Source organism: Hyla sarda, chromosome 3 (genome assembly GCF_029499605.1).
Source record: "Hyla sarda isolate aHylSar1 chromosome 3, aHylSar1.hap1, whole genome shotgun sequence".
Classification (NCBI taxonomy): Eukaryota; Metazoa; Chordata; class Amphibia; order Anura; family Hylidae; genus Hyla; species Hyla sarda.
The window spans coordinates 414,132,455-414,154,432 of record NC_079191.1 but is presented as its reverse complement, the minus strand read 5'-3'; the positions used below and the strand labels follow the sequence as shown (position 1 = coordinate 414,154,432).

General features: G+C 43.8%; 1 protein-coding gene across 3 annotated transcripts in view; it reads left to right on the top strand.

Annotated features, from left to right (window-relative positions):
• Window positions 1-21,978, top strand: part of LPGAT1 (lysophosphatidylglycerol acyltransferase 1) — a 102,014-nt gene that overhangs the window by 25,634 nt on the left and 54,402 nt on the right. The window contains exon 1 of one of the 3 annotated variants that reach the window (XM_056568261.1): window positions 17,280-17,343. The exons of the other annotated variants lie outside the window; for them this stretch is intronic. Within the exon in view, the coding sequence (XP_056424236.1) occupies window positions 17,295-17,343 (49 nt within the window). The 5' untranslated portion in view covers window positions 17,280-17,294. Of the gene's footprint in view, window positions 1-17,279; window positions 17,344-21,978 lie in introns of those variants that run through there. 3 annotated transcript variants of the gene reach the window in all.

Here is a 21,978-nt window from a genome sequence, read left to right as displayed (position 1 = left end):
TCGGGTATGCTTAAAGTTGTAGTTTTGCAACAGCTGGAGGAACCCTGATTGTGAAACATTGTTAGAGGTTCCCAGTACAAGTCATGTTAAGGATCGCCACTGTTTCAGTAAACGGACAGGTAAAAGTCACACATCTTTTCTTAGACCTATGTGTTGTGCTGTTCCCCTGTTTGTTCCTCCTGGAATCATATAAATTAATTGACAATTGGGTGTTAGTTTTCCAGCGGCAAGGGGGTGTGTCCCCATACAGTCTTAACACGACAATATTAGTGTATAGGGACCCCATCGCCAAAAACTAAATAAATGGCAACACCCATTTGTCAATTTTAAGCATACGTTTTCAGGAGAAATAAGAGAGGGAAGGGCACAGTGCTCTACAATTGAGCGGAGAAAAAAATACTCCATGTCCTATTTTTAATTTTATTTTATATTTTTTTTTGTAAAATACTCAAGTCAATGGGACCCCGTTGGGAGCCTAGCCTTTAAAGTGTGTGTGTGTGTATATGTACACACACATATAAAGTGACCCCTCGAACCTACGATGGCCCCGACATATGATCATTTCAACATACGATGGCCTCTCAGAGGCCATCGCATGTTGAATGCAGCATCAACATACGATGCTTTTGTATGTCGGGGCCATCGCATAAACTGCTATCCGGCAGCGCAGACTACTTCAGCTGCCACCGGATAGCCGTTTACGGTGCCCCGTGTGCTGCGGTGACTATCACTTACCTGTCCTCGGGGCTCCGGCGCGTCCTCTTCGGGATCCTCTGCATCGTCGGCGCTCTCCATCGCCGTCATCCAATAGGAGCGGCGTGCGTAGAGACGTGATGGCGGCGACGGAGAGCGAGGATGACTGGGAAGCAGAGGCCTTGGCGGAGGGACGGGGACGCGGCAACAGCGATGGAGGGCGACATCCAGGGCAGCGGTGACGAGCGGTGACTGTCTGGAGCGGCGGGGACACGTGAGTATAACCTCCAATACCAGTGGTCTTCAACCTGCGGACCTCCAGATGTCGCAAAACTACAACTCCCAGCATGCCCGGACAGCCAACTATATTTATTATTATTATATTATACACACAAAGGAAAAGGGCTGTTACTGTTAAACTATAATATTTAGCCATAATCCTTAATCTGAATGGTACCTGGGGTCGGCAGAGATTACCCTGCGCGTTGTCTTCGTGCTGTATCTATGGCATCTTCTACTCCGTTGTTTGATTTCCCTTTACATTGATGCCCCTTGTGTATAAACATATGAGCATTAATTCCCGGGGTAAGGAGCTTCCTCCGAGGCCAAATTAATTAGAGGCGTATTGGCATCAGATGGCAGCCACCCTCCTGTGTATTCTCCTGTATGATCAAAATGCCATCATCAGCCTCACAATACAAGGGTTGTATTCTCTGATTACCTCTGTGCCCCGTCACTGGGTTGGCACCTCATATTCGGAGCCTGGCACTACAAGGGAAGGAATTTGGACCAATCTGGTGCCACCTTTTTGTTATGATTTGTGATGAGAGAGGTAAAAGCCTTTACAAACTGGAGAGATGACATTCTCCAATACGTATATAGCTGGCATCAGTGTCAAATCTGCTCGGGGATATGAACAAGCCGTAGGTATTCTGGATGTCGTCATGTGGTGCCTCTGGAATAGTGCCCCATAGACTGCTGGGAGTCCTATGTGAGAGGGAGTGTAGACTGATTGGTGGCGCGCTGGTGCCTATTGGTTATGTAGTGTGGATTTGGAGCCAGTTCTACAGTATCGACTTTGTGTTTCCTTCATTGGTCTCCATTCTGATCTATGACTCTGACTTGCCGTATTTTTCGCCGTCTAAGACGCACTTTTTCTTCCCCAAAACTGGGGGGGAAAAGTTGGTGCGTCTTATACGGCGAATACCGGCGGCCATCAACGGCCGGGACCCGCGGCTAATACAGGACATCACTGATCGCGGTGATGCCCTGTATTAAAGGAGTAGTCCAGTGGTGACCCAGTGGTGAACAACTTATCCCCTATCCTAAGGATAGGGGATAAGTTTGAGATCGCGAGGGGTCCGACCGCTGGGGCCCCCTGCGATCTCCTGTACGAAGCCCCGACAGCCCGCGGGAAGGGGGCGTGTCGACCTCCGCACGAAGCGGCAGCCGACACGCCCCCTCAATACAACTCTATGGCAGAGCTGAAGCGCTGCCTTCGGCAATCTCCGGCTCTGCCATAGAGATGTATTGAGGGGGCGTGTCGGCCGCCGCTTCGTGCGGAGGTCGACACCCGCTATCTGGCCGGAGAGCCGGGGCCCTGTACAGAGAGATCGCAGGGGTCCCCAGCAGTCGGACCCCCAGCGATCTCAAACTTATCCCCTATCCTTAGGATAGGGGATACGTTTTTCACGTATCCCCTAAAAAAAAAAAAAAAAAAAAAAAAAAGTTATGGCTATTTAAAAGTTAGGGAAGAAAAAAATGTCATGCAAAAATACAAATTTGCACTTTGTTTATTTATTTGTTTTTAAAGGGATTGTCCAGGATTGGAAAAAACAGAGCTAATTTCTTTTAGGGTGTGTTCACACGTATGCAGATTTGATGCACGGGATTTTCTTCTGCAGAGTTCAATGTAAATGACTGAGCGCAGCTTCTAATCTGCAGTTACAAATCCTGCTCATGAAATCGGCGCAGGATCCTGTACGTGTGAACGTACATTAGAAATAAATACCGCACCACACCTGTCCTCAGATGTCCTGCTTTTGGAAGATAATTAGTTATATTTTTCTCTTCCTGAATGACTCAAGGGGTTAATCCTATGAAGGCGTTTGGAGGACTCGGACCAGATCGCGCACAAGGATTCAGTATGTGGAAAGTCACAGGAATAGTAATAGAGTTGTCTGGTGGAGCAGCTGCTCTGCCGTCATGTCTTGGCGCTCCGGCCCGTACCCGATCACATGAGGCGGCTCCTATGAATTATAGAACGGCCATTTAACAGCACTATAGCTCTGCGTCGTCTTCCAGATCAATCATCGTAAAAGCCTTTTTACCTGGACGCCATTCTGCTTTCCTTGTATAAATGTCTGTGAGGAGATCGGGGTTGTAGACAGGGCGAGGAGCTATAAGGATCTCCAGAGAAGTCACCTCTGCCCTCTTAGTCAGGAACCTTTCCCACATTACCTCCATATAGTGGGATTACCTCCATATAGCGGGATCACCTGTTCAGGTACATTACCTCTATATAGCGGGATCACCTGTTCAGGTACATTACCTCTATATAGCGGGATTACCTCCATATAGCGGGATCACCTGTTCAGGTACATTACCTCTATATAGCGGGATCACCTGTTCAGGTACATTACCTCTATATAGCGGGATTACCTCCATATAGCGGGATCACCTGTTCAGGTACATTACCTCTATATAGCGGGATCACCTGTTCAGGTACATTACCTCTATATAGCGGGATTACCTCCATATAGCGGGGTCACCTGTTCAGGTACATTACCTCCATATAGCGGTATTACCTCCATATAGCGGGATCACCTGTTCAGGTACATTACCTCCATATAGCGGGATTACCTCCATATAGCGGGATCACCTGTTCAGGTACATTACCTCCATATAGCGGGATTACCTCCATATAGCGGGATCACCTGTTCAGGTACATTACCTCCATATAGCGGGATCACCTGTTCAGGTACATGCTCGGTTACTAGTAACCTTGTATAGGATTCTAGATGACTTTTTCCCTTGTATAAACTGATGCAGCAGAGCTGTGTTTCCCCCCACAAACATTTGGGGAGATTTATCAAAACCTGAGCAGAGGAAAAGTTAACGAGTTGTCCATAGCAACCAATCAGATTACTACTTTTTATCATTTTTATAGGCTTTTCTTAACAATTAAAGAAGCGGTTGCTATCGACTACTTGTTAACTTTTCCTCTGCTCAGGTTTTGCTAAATCTCCTCAGTTGTGATGTACTGAGGGTTATAGGTGATTTTATATACATTTGTATGTGACTTTTGGAATCGTGGCCCCCCACACACTGCTGGTCTCCCCCTAATGTCTTCTATTGTTGTTCAGGGAAGTCCCATCATAATGTATGTACACAGTGACCTCACCAGCAGAATAGTGAGTGCAGCTCTGGGGTATAATACAGGATATAACTCAGGATCAGTACAGGATAAGTAATGTATATACACAGTGACCTCACCAGCAGAATAGTGAGTACAGCTCTGGAGTATAATACAGGATATAACTCAGGATCAGTACAGGATAAGTAATGTAATATATGTACACAGTGACCTCACCAGCAGAATAGTGAGTACAGCTCTGGAGTATAATACAGGATATAACTCAGGATCAGTACAGGATAAGTAATGTAATGTATGTACACAGTGACCTCACCAGCAGAATAGTGAGTGCAGCTCTGGAGTATAATACAGGATATAACTCAGGATAAGTACAGGATAAGTAATGTAATGTATGTACACAGTGACCTCACCAGCAGAATAGTGAGTACAGCTCTGGAGTATAATACAGGATATAACTCAGGATCAGTACAGGATAAGTAATGTAATGTATGTACACAGTGACCTCACCAGCAGAATAGTGAGTGCAGCTCTGGAGTATAATACAGGATATAACTCAGGATAAGTACAGGATAAGTAATGTAATGTATGTACACAGTGACCTCACCAGCAGAATAGTGAGTACAGCTCTGGAGTATAATACAGGATATAACTCAGGATCAGTACAGGATAAGTAATGTAATGTATGTACACAGTGACCTCACCAGCAGAATAGTGAGTACAGCTCTGCAGTATAATACAGGATATAACTCAGGATAAGTACAGGATAAGTAATGTAATGTATGTACACAGTGACCTCACCAGCAGAATAGTGAGTACAGCTCTGGAGTATAAAACATGATGTATCTCGGGAAAGTAATGTATGTACAGTATTTAGTCCATACAATGTGTACACTGGTGCAGTGTTTGAACCCCCTGTGCCCCCCTCAGACATCACAGCATCTCTTTGTAATATTCCTGTGATTCTCCTGTGCTGCCTCCTTGGTAACAGACATATATATATATATATATATATATTAGCCGTGCCTGAAGGACAAACCCAGCATTTCAGATTGCAATAGAAAAAGCCTTTTTCATCACTCAAGAGGTGCAGGGGAGTCGTCGCTTTCTGGAATAAGTGGGGCGGCTCAGCCGAAATAGAAAGTGACAAACCCCGAGACATTCTTCAAAACGGGAAAAGACGAATCAGCAGATGGGAAAGTGATAAGCGAGAGATCAGGATCAGCGGATCAGATGTACCCAACAAATGATGAATCACGTTTCGGGGATCAAGGCGGCGGAGCAAGGACAGAGATCTTAGAGCAGTGTTTCCCAACCAGTGTGCCTCCAGCTGTTGCAAAACTACAACTCCCAGCATGCTCGGACAGCCGAAGGCTGTCCGATCATGCTGGGAGTTGTAGTTTTGCAACAACTGGAGGCACACTGGTTGGAAAACACTGTCTTAGAGGAATTGATCATTTCAGTGTGTCCTCTTTGGCCAGAGTGCTGCTGCCTGGAAAGGGAAATTGGTGTCCTTTTTGGTTGTTGTGTGGTGTGTGTTGTTGTTGTTGTTGTGGTGTGTGTTTGTGTTGTTGTTGTGGTGTGTGTTGTTGTTGTGTTTGTTGCTGTTGTGTGTGTTGTTCATGATCGGTGACAACCATTGTGTAATGCTAGAGCTGTGTGTCTCCAGCTGTTGCAAAACTAAAACTCCAAGCATGCTGAAGCCTCCCGTTCATGCTGGGAGTTGTAGCTTTGCAACAGCTGGAGACACACTGTTTGGAAAACACTTAGGGCGCATTTAAAACACAAACAAACTGTGATGATCACACAAGTGCACGGCTCATCCCATAAATCCACAGCAAATCTGTCCAATGTGCCTTTACGGTCCCCTTAGATTAGGGCTACATGGCAATTCTGGCCGCCACTAACAGCGAATGGAGCCAATTTTGGAATACCGCACACGACAGAAACAAATTAGGAGCCAATTCACGCCAGGGGTGACAGCGGCGTGCAAGATCACGGGGTCCCCAGCGGCGGGTCCCCCGCGATCAGGCATCTTATCCCCTATCCTTTGGATAGGGGACAAGATATCTAAGCGCCGGAGTACCCCTTTAAAAAATCCGGCGGGTGCTAGGACCTTACAGAAATGCTCATAGACGGCAATGCATTTCCGAGCGAAATCCTCAAAAAACCCAAGTCTATTCTTTTTGCGGACGCCGGAATCAGGATTTCTGTGGATGAAACATCTGCCATGGAAATTCCACCGTGTGGACAGTGCAGTAGAACCCCATTGAAAACAATAGAGCTCTGCTTCAGCGGAATATTCTGCCGTGTGAACTTACCCTTAAAGGGATACTCCGGTGGAGAACCTTTTTTTTTTTTTATTTTATTTTTTTATATAAATCAACTGGTGCCAGAAAGTTAAACAGATTTGTAAATTACTTCTATTTAAAAAAAATCTTAATCCTTCCAGTACTTATCAGTTGCTGTATGCTCCACACGAAGTTGTATGGTTCTTTTCTTTTTTGAATTTCCTTTCTGTCTGACCACAGTGCTCTCTGCTGACACCTCTGTCTGTGTCAGGAACTGTCCAGAGAAGGAAGAAATCCTAATAGCAAACCTCTCCCGCTCTGGACAGTTCCTGACATGGACCGAGGTGTCAGCAGTGAGACCAAAGAGAAATCCAAAAAGAAAAGAACATCCTCTGTAGTATACAGCAGCAGCTGACAAGTACTGGAAGGATTAAGATTTTTAAATAGAAGTCATTTACAAATCTGTTTTTAACTTTCTGGCACCAGTTGATTTGAAAAAAAGTTTTCCACCGGAGTACCCCTTTAATATGTTCAGTCTTTCAGCGGATTTGCTTGAAAATGCATTGCCGTCTATGGAGGCAACGCATTTCTGAGTGGGCCTCGATGGGGATCTTCCAAGAGTCAGCTGTGAATAGAGGTTCTTTCCCATGTAGCCCGTTTATACCAAGAGTCCTAAACTGCAATACATGCTGTTTTATAGTAATTTATAGGAATATATTTTTCATCCTTTTTCTATATTTTTATGTGTCTTTAGGGCGGGCCCAGAACAGAATCAGTCTCCTTCCTCCTCTGGCAGCTCAATCTTTTTTTACATAATCGGTCGATCCCTAATACCTAGAGTATCGGTTTGGCCGATATTATCGGTCGATATTCTCGATTTTGGACGTTATCGGTATCGGCAATTACCTTGCCGATAATCCGATAATGCACCGCCCCCACCATGCCGCACACCCCACCACCGTGCCGCGCCGCGCCGCCCCCCCCCCCCCCCCCCCCACTGCACTGGCCGGGCAAGAGACCGCCGCCGCCCCATTGCCTCCCCCATCCCCGGTTTTATAATTACCTGTTCCCGGGGCCCGCACTATTTCTGGCTCCTGCGGCGTCCTGCGTTACGCTGCGCAGCACAATGAAGAGTGATGTCCTCAACGCAATGTCCCCGTCATGACGCACAGTGACAGCTCAAGAGGACAGCGCCAGAGCCAGAAGTAGCGCGGACCCCGGCAACAGGTAATTATAAAACCGGGGATGGGGGAGGCAATGGGGCGGCGGTGCGGTGGGGGGTTCGGCACGGTACGGTGATGGGGGGTGGGGGGGGTGGGGGGTGGGGTCATTCGCGGTGGCGGTGATAGGACTCATGTACAGTGGTATACACTCTATATACTAGGTGGTGCCATATTATCTAAGCATCGGTTATAAAAAAAAATAATAATAATTTAAAGCAGTATGGAAAACATTGCAGAGATCTTAAAAGTCTTGTCTTGCCCAGCACACCTACTTGATTTGTGGATTGCCTGCCCGTTACACCTTCTTAAAGAGGTACTCTAGAGGGAAAAATGATTTCAAATCAACTGTTGCCAGAAATTTTAACAGATTTGTAAATTACTTCTATATAAAAAATCTTAATCCTTCTGGTACTTATCAGCTGCTGCATGCTTCAGACGAAGTTGTGTAGTCCTTTCCAGTCTGACCGCAGTGCTTTCTGCTGCCACCTCTGTGCATGTCAGGAACTGTCCAGAGAAGGAGCAAATCCCCATAGCAAACCTCTCCTGCTCTGGACAGTTCCCGACATAGACAGAGGTGGCAGCAGAGAGCACTGTGGTCACATTAGAAAGAACTACACCAGTGGTTCTCAACCTTTTTTGTCGGAGTACCCCTTGACAACCCATTCCCCCAAAAAAGTACCCAAAAATATGCCAGCTGTTCACAGCCGGACCTCTGCGGGCGCCCTCCCCATCTGTGTGGGAGGAAGTAAACTTGGAGTGACCCTTCGAATAACTTTCCAAACTGTGACTAATGCAGGATCATGGTGTAATGCTGCTCCGCCAGTGTCCCACCCTGTCCCGAAAACCAAGGGAGAGTTAGAGAAGTTTTTACAACTCTAAAGTTACTCTTTAATTTTAAGCCCACGGCCGGGGGAGGGGGGGGGGGGGGGGGGGGCGGGGTACACGCTCGCCTGGTCATCTGCTTGGTTTATTACTTCTGATATTCTGGTTTAGTTATTTTACTGGGTGCGGTTCAGAGATCATGTTGTGGTTAACTGTTTACAACCTTTATGCTGTTGTGCGTGATGCGGATGTGTTAATGTGTCACCCTGTCATGTGGAGATGGACTTTTGGAACGATCAGATGTTGCTCCCACTGCTGAGGTTTATTGCACTTAATGTACCTGTCATATCACAGAAAAAAAGAGACTTATGTGTGTTACCCCTAGGTCACGCAGATGCTTTACTTGTCGTTTTTGTCTAGCTTCTGTATTTGGCTCACAAATTCCTTTTATTCTGCTGCTCACTCATTCTGACATCCTTTGCTCAGGAAGGGGCGTGTCTGAGGCAAGCACTGAGCCCACCCTCATTCACCATGCATTCACTTCCTCCCTGAGTCTGCTGTGCTGTGCTGGGTCTCTTCATCTAATCACTGCAGGCTGCTCTGTAACCCCCTCCTCTCTGTTTTCAGTGGGATAGGACAGGAGTCAGCACAGAGGAGTACTAGTCCCACCTTTGCTTCATGGACCCTGTCTCAGCCTGTGCTTCAGCTGGGACAAATATGATGCTGCAGCTGGACAGGATTATGTTCTGGGTGGTATGGGGACCCCTAGTGGTCTTTTTAGGCTATGATTTCTAATGAAACCAAATCTTTTTTGGTTTGTCATAAGAATTTTATTTGTGTGGGGAAGTTGAAAAGAGAACTACAATTTTGGAAGGTTTTGTTTTCACGGTGTACACTTTACAGTAAAAATGACATGTTTTCTTTATTCTGTGGGTCAAAACTATCAAAATGATACCTATGTTACATATGACTACATATTAGTGTACTGCTTTTAAAAAAAATCTCAAACTTAAACAAAATTTGTATGTTTAAAATCACTCTCTTTTGACCACATTTAACTTTCCTTATTTTTCCATATATGGGGCTGTTTGAAGGCTCATTTTTATGCACCATACCTGTAGTGTATGTAACTTTTAATGGCTTTTTATAAAAATAAATAAATAAAATAAAAAATTGGAATGGGATTTGACAAAGCAGCAGTTTTGGACTTTTTATTTTTTACATTTAGGTCGTTCACCTTATGGGAGCATTAACAGTATATTTTGATAGTTCGGATATTTTTGCACACGGCTATACCAAATATGTTTATTCATTTTTTTTTTTTTTTTTTTTTTTTTTTTAAGCTCTTTGGGGTAAAATGGGGGGGGGGGGGGGGAAAGGGGCCTTTTACATTTTTATTCGAGGAGGGGCTTTTTTGTTTTTTTTAACTTTCAAATTTAAAAAAAAATACTTTATGTCCCATAGGGGACAATTTACAGAAATCCTTAGATTGCAGATTCTGAACAGTGCTATGCATAGGCATATCACTGATCAGTATTATCGGCAATCTTATCTGGTCTGCTCCATCTCAGACCAGAGAAGAAGACCCCGAAATGACAGCCAGAGCAGGTAAAGGGGCCTCCTCCCTGCCTTCATGTTGGATGATCGGATCTCCATTCAAATGCCCGCATTGCCGTAGATGTCGTGATCTGTACTGATCACGGCGTCTGAGGGGTTAATGGCAGACATCGGTGCGATCGATTATGTCTGCTTTTACCGGCGGGTCCATGGCTACAGATAGCTGGGACCTGCTGTGCATGATGCGAGCACCGTTCCGGTGCTCGCCTCATGTTTAGGACGTAAATGTATGTTCTGGTGTGTTAAAGGGGTACGCCGCTGCTCAGCGTTAGGAACAAACTGGAACACTGGAACCGACACCAGGAGTTTGCATAGCCCTGCCCCCTCATGACCACATCCCTGCCCCTCAATGGTTTGTTCAAAGTGCTGAGCAGTGGAGTGCCCCTATAAAGGGGTATTCCAGGAAAAAACAATTTTTTTTAATTTATTTTTTTTATATCAACTGGCTCCAGAAAGTTAAACAGATTTGCAAATTACTTCTATTAAAAATCTTAATCCTTCCAATAATTATTAGTTACTGAAGTTGAGTTGTTCTTATCTGTCTGGAAACAGTGCTCTCTGCTGACATCTCTGCTTGTCTCGGGAACTGCAGAGAGTAGAAGAGGTTTGCTATGGGGATTTGCTTCTACTCTGGACAGCTCCCGAGACACATGTAATCAGAGAGCACTTAGACAGAAAAGAACAACTCAACTTCAGCAGCTCATAAGTACTGAAAGGATTAAGATTTTTTTAATAGAAGTAATTTACAAAACTGTTTAACTTTCTGGAGCCAGTTGATATAGATATATATAAATATAGATATAGATAAATATATAAATATATAAATATATAAATATAAATATATAATATATAACATTTTTTTCCTGGATAACCCCTTTAAGTACCACAGCATCAGTACTTACATTTACGTCAATTGTCCTTAAGGGGCTTAACATCCTGCCGCCGGACCAACCTCATGGTAAAGTATGATTGCCTGGCTGGGCATGCTGGAAGTTGTAGTTCTGCATCATCTGGAGGACCACAGTGTGAAGACCACTGGTCCATCCCATAGAACTAGAGAAGCTGGGTATCGATAAGACAACACGGTGTCATCCGCTGAGCAGGATCTGTGGTTCCTCGTCCCTTCTGCACCCCCCTCCCATCAGGTTATGTTTATGTGTAGATGCTATAAATACACATAACATGCATTGTGGGGGGTTAATTGGATTTAATATAGAATCACATTGCGTTTTCAGCGTTGAAATAACTTCTTGTTCTCCGTTAAATATTTTCCTGTCACTGGAAGTTATTCCAAGGCCAGCCGACCGTCTCTGCCATATCAGAAGCCTTGTACAAACAGCATTATATCGTCTAATGACCTGTGAAATCCTCATTTAATAGTTGTATGGGCGGGACACTTCCAGGGAGCAGATTACAATCTTTATAAAGTTACAACTAGTGTGAGGCTGCATTCACATCTCCCGTTTTTGCAATACCGTTCCCGTATCTGGTTCCAGTGTAAAAACCGTATGGGGATCGACCGATATCGTTTTTTTGGGCCCATACCGATAAAGCGCCCACTTTAAATAATTGATCTGTAGCGGCTTCTGCGGTGCCGAGTGGGTGGGGGGGGAGGGGGAAATAGCTGATAACATATACCGGAATATCTGTATAAGTAACCGGCCTGAAATGTCACAGATTATCGGTATCGGCCCCTTTTGCGGGGCCAGAGACCGCCGCCCGCTTCTTACCCCTGCCTGTCCTGGGGGCCAGAGACCGCCACCTCTGCCCGCTTCTCTTCCCCTGCCTGTCCTGGGGTCCTCCCTAGTCCAACCACCGCCGCTGCCCCATTGCCTCCCCCATCCCCAGTTTTATAATTACCTGTTCCCGTGGTCCGCGCTACTTCTGGCTCCGGCGTCACTATGCGCACTGATGGTGACGTCGCGTTGAGGACGTCACTTATCATTGCGCAGCGCACAGCAATAGCGCAGGATGTCGCAAGAGCCAGAAGTAGCGCGGACCACGGGCCCCGGGAACAGGTAATTATAAAACCAGGGATGGGGGAGGCAATGGGGCAGCGGCGGTCTCTGGCTGGGGTGGGGAGGCGGGGCGGGACATTATCGGCATATCAGCAAGGTAATTGCCGACACCAATAATGTCCAAAATCATGAATATCGGCCAAACCGATAATCGGTCGATTCCTAGAACCGTATTGCAAACCGTATGTATAGACATGTCATTGAAAACCGTTCGGTAGCATCCGGTTGTGCATGTTTTGCATCATTTACGGTTTTATCCATTTTTTTCCCGTACACAAATCCGTAGTCTACTACGGTTTTATGTCCGGGTGAAAAACTGGATACAACCAGTATACTATTTTTTTTTTTTTTTTTTTTAAACGGTGGTCAATGGGAACCGTACAGAACCGTATGTGCATCCGGTTTGCACAATACGGTTTTGCAGTTTGCACATTCGCAGTGCACACTGAAAGTTCTTCCTACAAATAGATTAAGAACTTTTTTTTTTTTCAATAAAATTTTTATTTGGTTTTCATAATACAACAAGGGTTCCGGGAAGCTCCCAGAGAGGATATATAAGTGCCGTAGTAAATAGCATGTACATCATATCAGCCAAAGTACAGCAGAGATTACATGTTTGCTATGACATGCCGAGTCCCTCCCTCCCACCCACCCTCCCCCTCACCCTCACCCTCCCCCTCCCATTATAACATCCAACTCAGCCCCAATAAACACAACAAAGCCAATGTGGGTCTCCCATTCAAGAAGAAATTTTATTTAAGGACAAACATAAAACCGTATCCTTTTCTTTTTAAGTTTCAAAAAACGTATTAAACCATATGCAACCGGACATCCGTTTTCAAACCGTATACAGTTTAAAACCGTACAGAGGTATATACGGTTGTATACGGTTCGGTCTGGTTTTGACAACACCCCTGAGGAAGTTTTCATTTAGGCAATGAAACGCGTGGGGTATCGGGTGACCCCGTCCTCCTTCATTTTCTATCCATCATACTAGCTCCACTCCAGTCTGGGATGCTTGCTTCTGATATTTTTGCTAAGTATTAGAGTATACTCTTCAGTTGCTATCTTTTCCATTGTGATTTGGCTCTTACTTACCTGTTGCATTTATCTTGGTATTATTATGTGACTATCCTATTTTCTGCACTTTTTGCACAGGCACTAGTCACTTCAGATGATTTTTTGCATTGCTACTCTGTATTTTAGGAGTTGTATCTCTTATGATTATACTGTACATCATTACTTAGACTGGAGTTTGTACTAGGGCGAATGACTATTGATCTTATTTATTGTACGGTATTTGAGGACGGGTGTAGGTGAGGGGGTTCATGGCCTCTCACTTAAGTTGTGTATTGGCATGTGTGAGACAAATTTTTCACGCCCCCTTCCCATAGACTTTCGTTGAGGGGGCGGGCGTGACGTCACGGAGGGCGTCCCTTAACACGGAAACCCACACACAGCGTTCAGAACAATAAACTTCCGGACGCTGGAGAGCGGAGCTCCGGAAGCAGGGCAGCGGACTACCCCTTTTTAAATCCCAGTAACCAGCTGTCTTCAGCACCTGTGCTGATTTGGCCTACACTGAAGGCCTGGCCAGTAAGGGAATTACTGGTCCCACTTCCAACCTGCTTGTCATTTCATAAAAGTTCAGCCACTATGGTCTCTGCTAGGGGTGTATATATTCCGTGATTTCTCATAACTTACCCAGCTTTTTCTGGATGAGATATATACTTCCCGTGTGGTGTGTAGGGGGCGGGGGTATATAACACCTTTGCACCAACATGCCGTTTTTGCGGACATTGCTGCGCCCGGCAGGGAGTACAGAATTCGAATCTCCCGCCATTTTTGGAGCTTCACCAGTCTCCTGCTACCGAAGCTTTACTGTTCCGGCGGTGGTCATTTATAGGGGGATTGTTTGCATAATAGGTACGGTATTGCGGTGGTTCCAACTGAGTCAGCATCTTTGCGGGTGTACAATGCGGCCGGGCTGTATGTGGTAAGGTCCTCTCGTGCCAGGCTGCCGGCTATTGTATAATCAGATGGCATGAAGCACAATGTGTATTTCGGGGCAGCTCCTCTCTAATTTGGGGGCCCCATTGTTAAGTGTGAGAATGTTATATTTGGGTGTCTCATTTATAAATTTGTGAATGAATATATTGTAATATTTGAGTGGTTTCGTACTGTGAATTTGCCTTAAAACTCCCCCCTGCTGAGTAACAAGTTGTCCGCTTCACCCGTCGTGCATGGTGATATGACTGAATCATACTTACCTCTATATCACGCCCCTTCCCATAGACTTGCATTGAGGGGGCGGGGCTATGACATCACGCGCTCCCAGCTGGAGGCACCCGGGTTGGGAAACACTGACAGTGATTTACAGCTCCTAGCAGCTCTTTCTTACAGATAAAGCAAGTCCTTACATATAAAAGTATTAGTTATCTACTTTATTTGCTTTAATCCTCACTTTTTCCTATTTTTGGATGACATTTTGGGGCTTCAGAACCAATTACCAGGTTTCCATAGAGTTCTGGTCTCAACATACAATGGTCGTCCTGGAACTAATTAATATTGTAACTTGAGGGACCACTGTGTATATATATATATATATATATATATATATATATATATATATATATATATATATATATAATATATATGGGCGTAACATGTATATTGTTAAACATTGTATACATTTATAGTGTTTATACGTGTATAGTGAGTACACGGTCATAGCGTCTATACAGTACATACGTTTGGACCGTTTCTATTGTGTATGTCTTTTAGACTTTCTATTGAGTTTGTCATTAATAATGTATGGCATTTTACTTTGTATACGGTCACCGTACAGTACGCACATTTACTATATTACTTATGCCATACATTTATAGTCATGCTATCTGTATGCTTACATGTTCCAGCACAGACAGGTGCTCTGCAGTACATGGCTTCATGGTCATTTCCCGCTATTATACTATTAGTACACGTGGCACATCTTAGCGTATCTGGCATGTGTCAGTTCTGGTTTAACTAACATGCCACCGTAACAGGTGTATATTATCAGGTATAGGGAGTTTAACTTATGTTAAGGTTATAACAAGCTGTATGTAATTATAGTGTCATTATGGTGCTCAGAGAAAAAAAGGAAACAAGTTGAATTTATATGGCACAGACGCTAGTTGCATTTATACTTTGCATTCGCTCGTGGTTTTGCTGTACATACACTCGTAGCCTTCATACTGTACATATGCTAGTAGTACTGTACATGCATTGGTACCATTCATACTGTTACATATGTTTTGTACCATTTATACTGTACATACACTAGTGGTTGTCTTACTGTACATACGCTAGTAGTTATACTGTACATATGTTTGTACCATTTATACGGAACATAGGCTCGTAGCTTACTGTTCACACAGTCATTGCTTCCACTGTTCACACGTTCATGGCTTTTACTGTTCATACGCTTGTAGCTTTATACTGCACATATGCTCGCGGCTCTTATACTGTATTTACTATACATAGGCTCGTAGCTTTATTGTTCATTCGCCTGTAGCTTTCATACTGTACATGTGCTTGTAGCCTCATACTGTATGTACGCTAATAGTTATACTGTACTAATGCTTGTACCATTTATATAGTAAATACACTTGGAACGTTTATACTGTATACACGCTTGTGTCATTTTTCTGGACATAAGCTCGTAGATTTCACTGTACATATGCTTGTAGTTTTTTCTGTTCTGCATGGCATTCATGTACGTAACAATTTACTGTACATATTTGTACTGCACATATGCTTTTAGCATTTATATGGTACATGCATAGCATTCTTACCCTTCATACTGCATATATTCTCTTAGCACTTATACTGTATATGCGTTAATTCTTAGCGTTGATATAATTCGTCATGGCTTTTACTTTGTGCATATGTGCGTAGCTTCACAACACGTTATGTCCATTGCGTTCATTCGTACCTAGAATCCGTTTCATAGTGCTTTACAAGTTCATAGCATGCATTCTATGCAGACATTCATACCATCATATTGTGGCTTTTATGCTGTGTATAGGTTCATATACATATATACAGCGTATACGGCCATAGCATCTATTCCGGGCATTTGTCCATAGGATTATACAGAGCATACGTTTCATAGCTTATATTCTGTGTGTACATTCATCGTAATTATTTCATGTTTTTTAATATATTAACCATTCTATTTCACAACGTATATCATGTATATGTTCATAGCGTTTTATCAGGTTGTAGGTCATAGCATTTGTCAAATGCACGGTTAGGATTTAGGTCAGGTATACAGTTGCAGCACTATGTCATGCTGGGTCATGTGGTCATAGCGTCACACCCATGTATACTTTGATAGCATTTATTATGTATAGGTTTTTAGCAGTTTTATATGAATTTGTTCGTCGTTTACATGTACACAATCATAGCATTTACATTGTGTACATTCATAGCAGTTATCGTTATGTTCATAGTATTGATATTGTGTATTAATTCTCAGCATTCACAATGGGGGAGATTTATCAAAACCTGTGCAGAGGAAAACTTGCCCAGTTGCCCATAGCAACCAATCAGCTCGCTTCTTTCATTTTTATGAAGGCCTGTGAAAAATGAAAGAAGCGCTCTGATTGGTTGCTATGGGCAACTGGGCAAGTTTACCTCTGCACAGGTTTTGATAAATCTCCCCCAATGTGCATATGCTCATAGCGTCCATAATGCGTATATGTTTTTAGCGTTATGTTGTGCATATTTTTCATAGCTATTAGTTTGTATATATTCATAGCATTTTGGTGGCGTATCTCTTAGTGTGTATACGGTGCATAGCTGTTAGTGTGTATACGGTGCATAGCTGTTAGTGTGTATGACTCAGCATCTGGTTATAGTATGGTTATAGTGTATATGGTTCATTGCATTTGTAGTGTCTTTTCAGTTCATAGCTTTAGTAGTGACTATACCGTACGTAGCATTTAGCGTTTATATAGTTTATAGTATTTTAATGTGGATACGGTTCCTAGGGTACACGTCTGCAGGGGGATACACTGCGTAGTTGTTGTTATTGACACGCCTTCAGAGTAACAACATCACAGCACATAGGCGGTTGTTTACCTTTCACAACTGCCACACCTGCAGGAGGATACACTGCATACTTGTTGTTACTGACCTGTCTTCAGAGCAACAACATCACAACACATAGGTCACTTCGCTGCTATACCTGCCATTCGTTCCTGCAGCTGATATGCTACACATAAGTTACTATAGTATTTGTACCACATTTCAGTCACTAAGTCAGTATTACAGTCATATGTTAGCATCTGTATCTTGACATCTTATATTCAGCTTCTAACTTTTGTCCAAGGGCATGGCCAGAGTTATTGTTGTAGACACGTCTTCAGCACGATAACATCATGACACATAAGCGGTTGTTTCCCATCATTCCTTTCAGGTCTGCAGGGGGTTGCACTACTTACTTGTTGTTACTGACATGTCTTCAGAGCAACAACATCATAACAGAGGTGGTTGTATACCAGTTATACCTGCCACGTCTGCAGGGGGATGCACTGCGCAGTTGTTCTTAATGACATGTCTTCAGAACAACATCAGGACACATAGGTGGTTGTATACCTTTCATACCTGCCATGTCTGTAGGCACAAGCATCACCCAAAGACCTGTCAAGTTTACTGGCTCAATTGTTACGCAAGACCTGTCACGTTTACAGGCATAATGGTTACCCAAAGACCTGTCGCAGGCACGATGGTTACGAAAAGACCTGTTACGCCTACAGGCACGATGGTTACAAAAAGACCTGTCACGCCTACAGGCAATGATGGTTGCGGTTAGAACGTTCACGCCTACAGGTACGATGGTTACGTAAAAACCTGTCACGTCCACAGGCATGTTGGCGATGAAGGGATTGGTCATTCGCAGCGGGATGTCACTCCTGAGTTCTGGTTTCAGTTGGAAGCTTGGCAGTTAAGGTATGGTTAGTCTTCAGGTAAGGTGTTTATTCAAGTGTAGTTTGATTTTCAGGCGACATTGCGCTACAAGGTTATTATCACTGAAGGACTGTCATTTAGTTTTGTTATTGTCTCATTTTGCTAAGTTTATTTTTGGCCTCTTAATAGCAGGGACTTCGATAAGTCTCATGTTATGCCTGACGGGTATCTTATCAGTTTTACTTTTGCCATGGTGGCATAGGTAAGTATGTGAAAGTTGTGTATGTTAACTAGTACGTCAGCCCGGTCCTGTGCCAGTGCCGGCATGTTTCTTCCAGAATGGGCGTGACCCATAGCTCCGCAGTACTAGGCATCAATTACTAGGACAGCTAGTTCACAGATTTTACTTCTGTCACTCAAGTAACGGTGTAAATATGGATTCTGTGTTAGTGGTTGTGGTATTGGTTTATGGTTATGAATTCTATTATTTGTATCTTCCGCACCCTACACTTCTAGGTGGGGCGTTAAGGAGTGGTGTGTAGGGGGCGGGGGTATATAACACTCCTGCACCTATTGGCGGGGCTTTACTTGCCATTTTTGCGGACCCTTCTCAATCCTCCCTCTTTTCAATTTATCAATTACAGGGTATGCCCGCTAAAGGTGGGCCCTCCATTAGCGGTTATGGGCACAAATCTGACGGCTTTGTTTAGTTTAAGTTTTTTTCATATAGGTATGAATGTATCATGGTAATCACGAGCACGAATGTGAAGCCCTGAGCAAAAAGTGTGTTTGTGTGTGTATGTGTGTGTGTATATATATATATATATGTGTGTGTGTGTGTGTGTGTATATATATATATATATGTGTGTACATATAGTGTTATCTCCTATCCCAGTGCTTCCCAACCAGGAAACCTCCAGCTGTTGCAAAACTACAACTCTCAACAGGCCCGCACAGCTGTTGGCTGTCCGGGCATGCTGGGAATTGTAGTTTTGCAGCAGCTGGAGGCACACTGGTTCGGAAATGCTGTCTTATCCAAAAAATGAAGCGCATCTAGGAGGAAGAATATCCCTTTATTCTGGAAACTAGATTCTTGACGTCTAAAGGTTGCAAATACCGGAGCTGCGCTCTCAAGTCTCCAGCTCTGGAGTGTTTTCCCACAATACCTCCCTTCCATTAACTTTAGATTGTTTCGGGGCAATAGCATCAGTCTTGAGAACTACTTGAGTATTTTTTTTGTTGTTCGCACTTGCAGCCGATTGTCTCCTGTACGTTGAATACTTTTTGTCTTTAAAGTGCTGCAGATTCCGTTCTGCATAGAGGAGGGTTCACAGAAAAGCTAAGTGCTCTGCTCCGAACAGGGGTCCTGGGGTGCAGTTGTGTTCAAGCTTTTTCAATTATAAAGGAGGACGCTATTCAGCCGCCTCATTCCTAAATATATCTCATAGTAACAAAACATTCAGCAAGTACAGCGATGGTGGAAATCCATCCAATTGAAGTTCTTTAAAGCATACCTGTTGAACCTGACATTTTATATAACTTTTCTATTGTATTTCAGTAGACTTCTGCTCTGCAAGCTTCATCTATAGTTTGCAATTCTCCCAGAGCTGGTGGATGTAGCTCCCTCCTCTCCCTCTATAGACTTGTATTGCTTGTTGTGCAGACATAGGACAAAGCTGTGCTTATTTTTTGAGAAAATATTTGAGCAGCAGGAGAAAGGGGTGGGAGGGAAAAAGTTGACAACCGTTGGCTGTCCGGGCATGCTGGAAGTTGTAGTGTTGCAATATCGGGAGCTCAACATTTTGAAGATCACTAATCTAGATTCTGTAGGTGAAGTGGCATCTAGGGGGCTTTTTTGGCCAGGAATGCAGCATCTATGGGGCTTAATGGCCAGGCTAGGAGTTAGGGCTCGTTCACATTGCTTTCGGGCTCCATTATACGAAGCTGCATTGGAATGACACGTGTTTAGCGGAGGAAAAATAGTGCATGCAATTTTTCTTTTCTCCGGTAAATTTTCGGATCCCCGACGGACTCCATTCAAGTCAGTGGTGGAGTCTGTTGTGCCTTTTTTTTGGGGCAGTTAAGCACAAAAAAAGGAACCAAACGGCCCCTTAATTGGACGGTGCACAATGGCAATGTGAACCCCTTAAAGGGGTTATCCAGGAAAAAACTTTTTTTTATATATATCAACTTTCTTCAGAAAGTTAAACAGATTTGTAAATTACTTCTATTAAAAAATCCTCATCCTTTCAGTACTTATGAGCTTCTGAAGTTGAGTTGTTCTTTTCTGTCAAAGTGCTCTCTGATGACACGTGTCTCGGGAAACGCCCAGTTTAGAAGCAAATCCCCATAGCAAACCTCTTCTACTCTGTGCAGTTCCCGAGACAAGCAGAGGTGTCAGCAGAGAGCACTGTTGTCAGACAGAAAAGAACAACTCATCTTCAGCAGCTGATAATTATTGAAAGGATTAAGATTTTTTAATAGAAGTAATTTACAAATCTGTTTAACTTTCTGGAGCCAGTTGATATATAAAATTAAAAAAACAAAGTTTTTTTCCTGGAATACCCCTTTTAAATCGATACCACGTTGCTAGACATCTTATCCCCTATACAAAGGATAGCGGATAAGATGTCTGATCACGGGGTCGGGCCACTGCGTTCTCCTGTGATCTCCATGCAGACACTCTGCCTTCTGAACATTATTTTCAGAAAGTTGGGTTCGGGAGGCCGTGGTCGTGATGTCATGCCACACCCCCTCCATTCATGTCTATGGGAGGGGGCGTGAAAATTTTTAAAATGAACAATAATAATAAAATAAAAAAAAGTTTAACTTTTTTGTGGACTTTTTATTGACAAATATAAAAAAATGGATTTATTATGGAAGTTGTGTGTCCTATAGTTGTCCATTGCATATATATAGTGCAGTGGTCTCCAACCTGCGGACCTCCAGCTGTTGCAAAACTACAACTCCCAGCATGCCCGGACAGCCGTTGGCTGTCCGGACATGCTGGGAGTTGTAGTTTTGCAACAGCTGGAGTTCCGCAGGTTGGAGACCACTGATCTAGTGTATAGTCTTCTCCCTTCCGTCTTTGAAGCGCTGCGAACTGTAATGTGTTTGAGTCTCATCTTACTGTTCGATCCTTATGTCTTCTATATGATTCCAATATCACAAAGGCCTCCCTTCCATTAGAATTGAATCATCCCCTTTTTTCTGTGCCTGTATACAAGCGGAGAGCCCCAATGGAGTGCTCTACCTACATAAATGATGAGCGGCTGAATCCAGATTTGGTGAAAATGTACAGAAAAAGGTAATGTGTCCTATATGTCCTTGTAAAACGCTAGAGCTAGGTCACCCGTCCTGTGGCTCTCCAGCTGTTCCAAAACTAAAACTCCTATCATTCCCTGATGACCACAGGTATGAGTTATGTTACAAAACTACAACTCCCAGCATGCCCGGACAGCCGATGGCTGTCCGGGCATGCTGGGAGTTGTAGTTTGGAAACATCTGGAGGTCCGCAGGTTGAAGACCACTGGCCTATATAGACGACTCACTAGGTCATGCAGATGCTTTCCATGTATTTTTTATGTATCTATTCTATTCTGTCTTTAAGGTTTATATGGAAGGAAAAAACACAGTGGTGGCGCTATCCTTGTGCCATTACTAAGGGCAACACAAGTTTTAACTTTGTAAAATGCCCTCGTACCTGGACGTGTTTGGGCTCAGAGTTCAACACCTTTTTGCGCATAAACAGGAGTAGTTGCGTGGCAGCCAGGACCCGGTTCCGTAGATGTACGGAGTTTGCAGAGAAGACTTGGTTCCGTTGGAAGGCTCAAATGGAGAGGTAAAAAACGGGTTTTCCTAAGGGCGCACACCGCTACGGTAGGTTAAAAACCGCGGACCTCAATAGTAAAATAATAAAACGGCTTTAATGACCTATAGACGACGCGGTTCGAGTGCACAGCTCTCTTTATCAAGTCCTTAGGAAA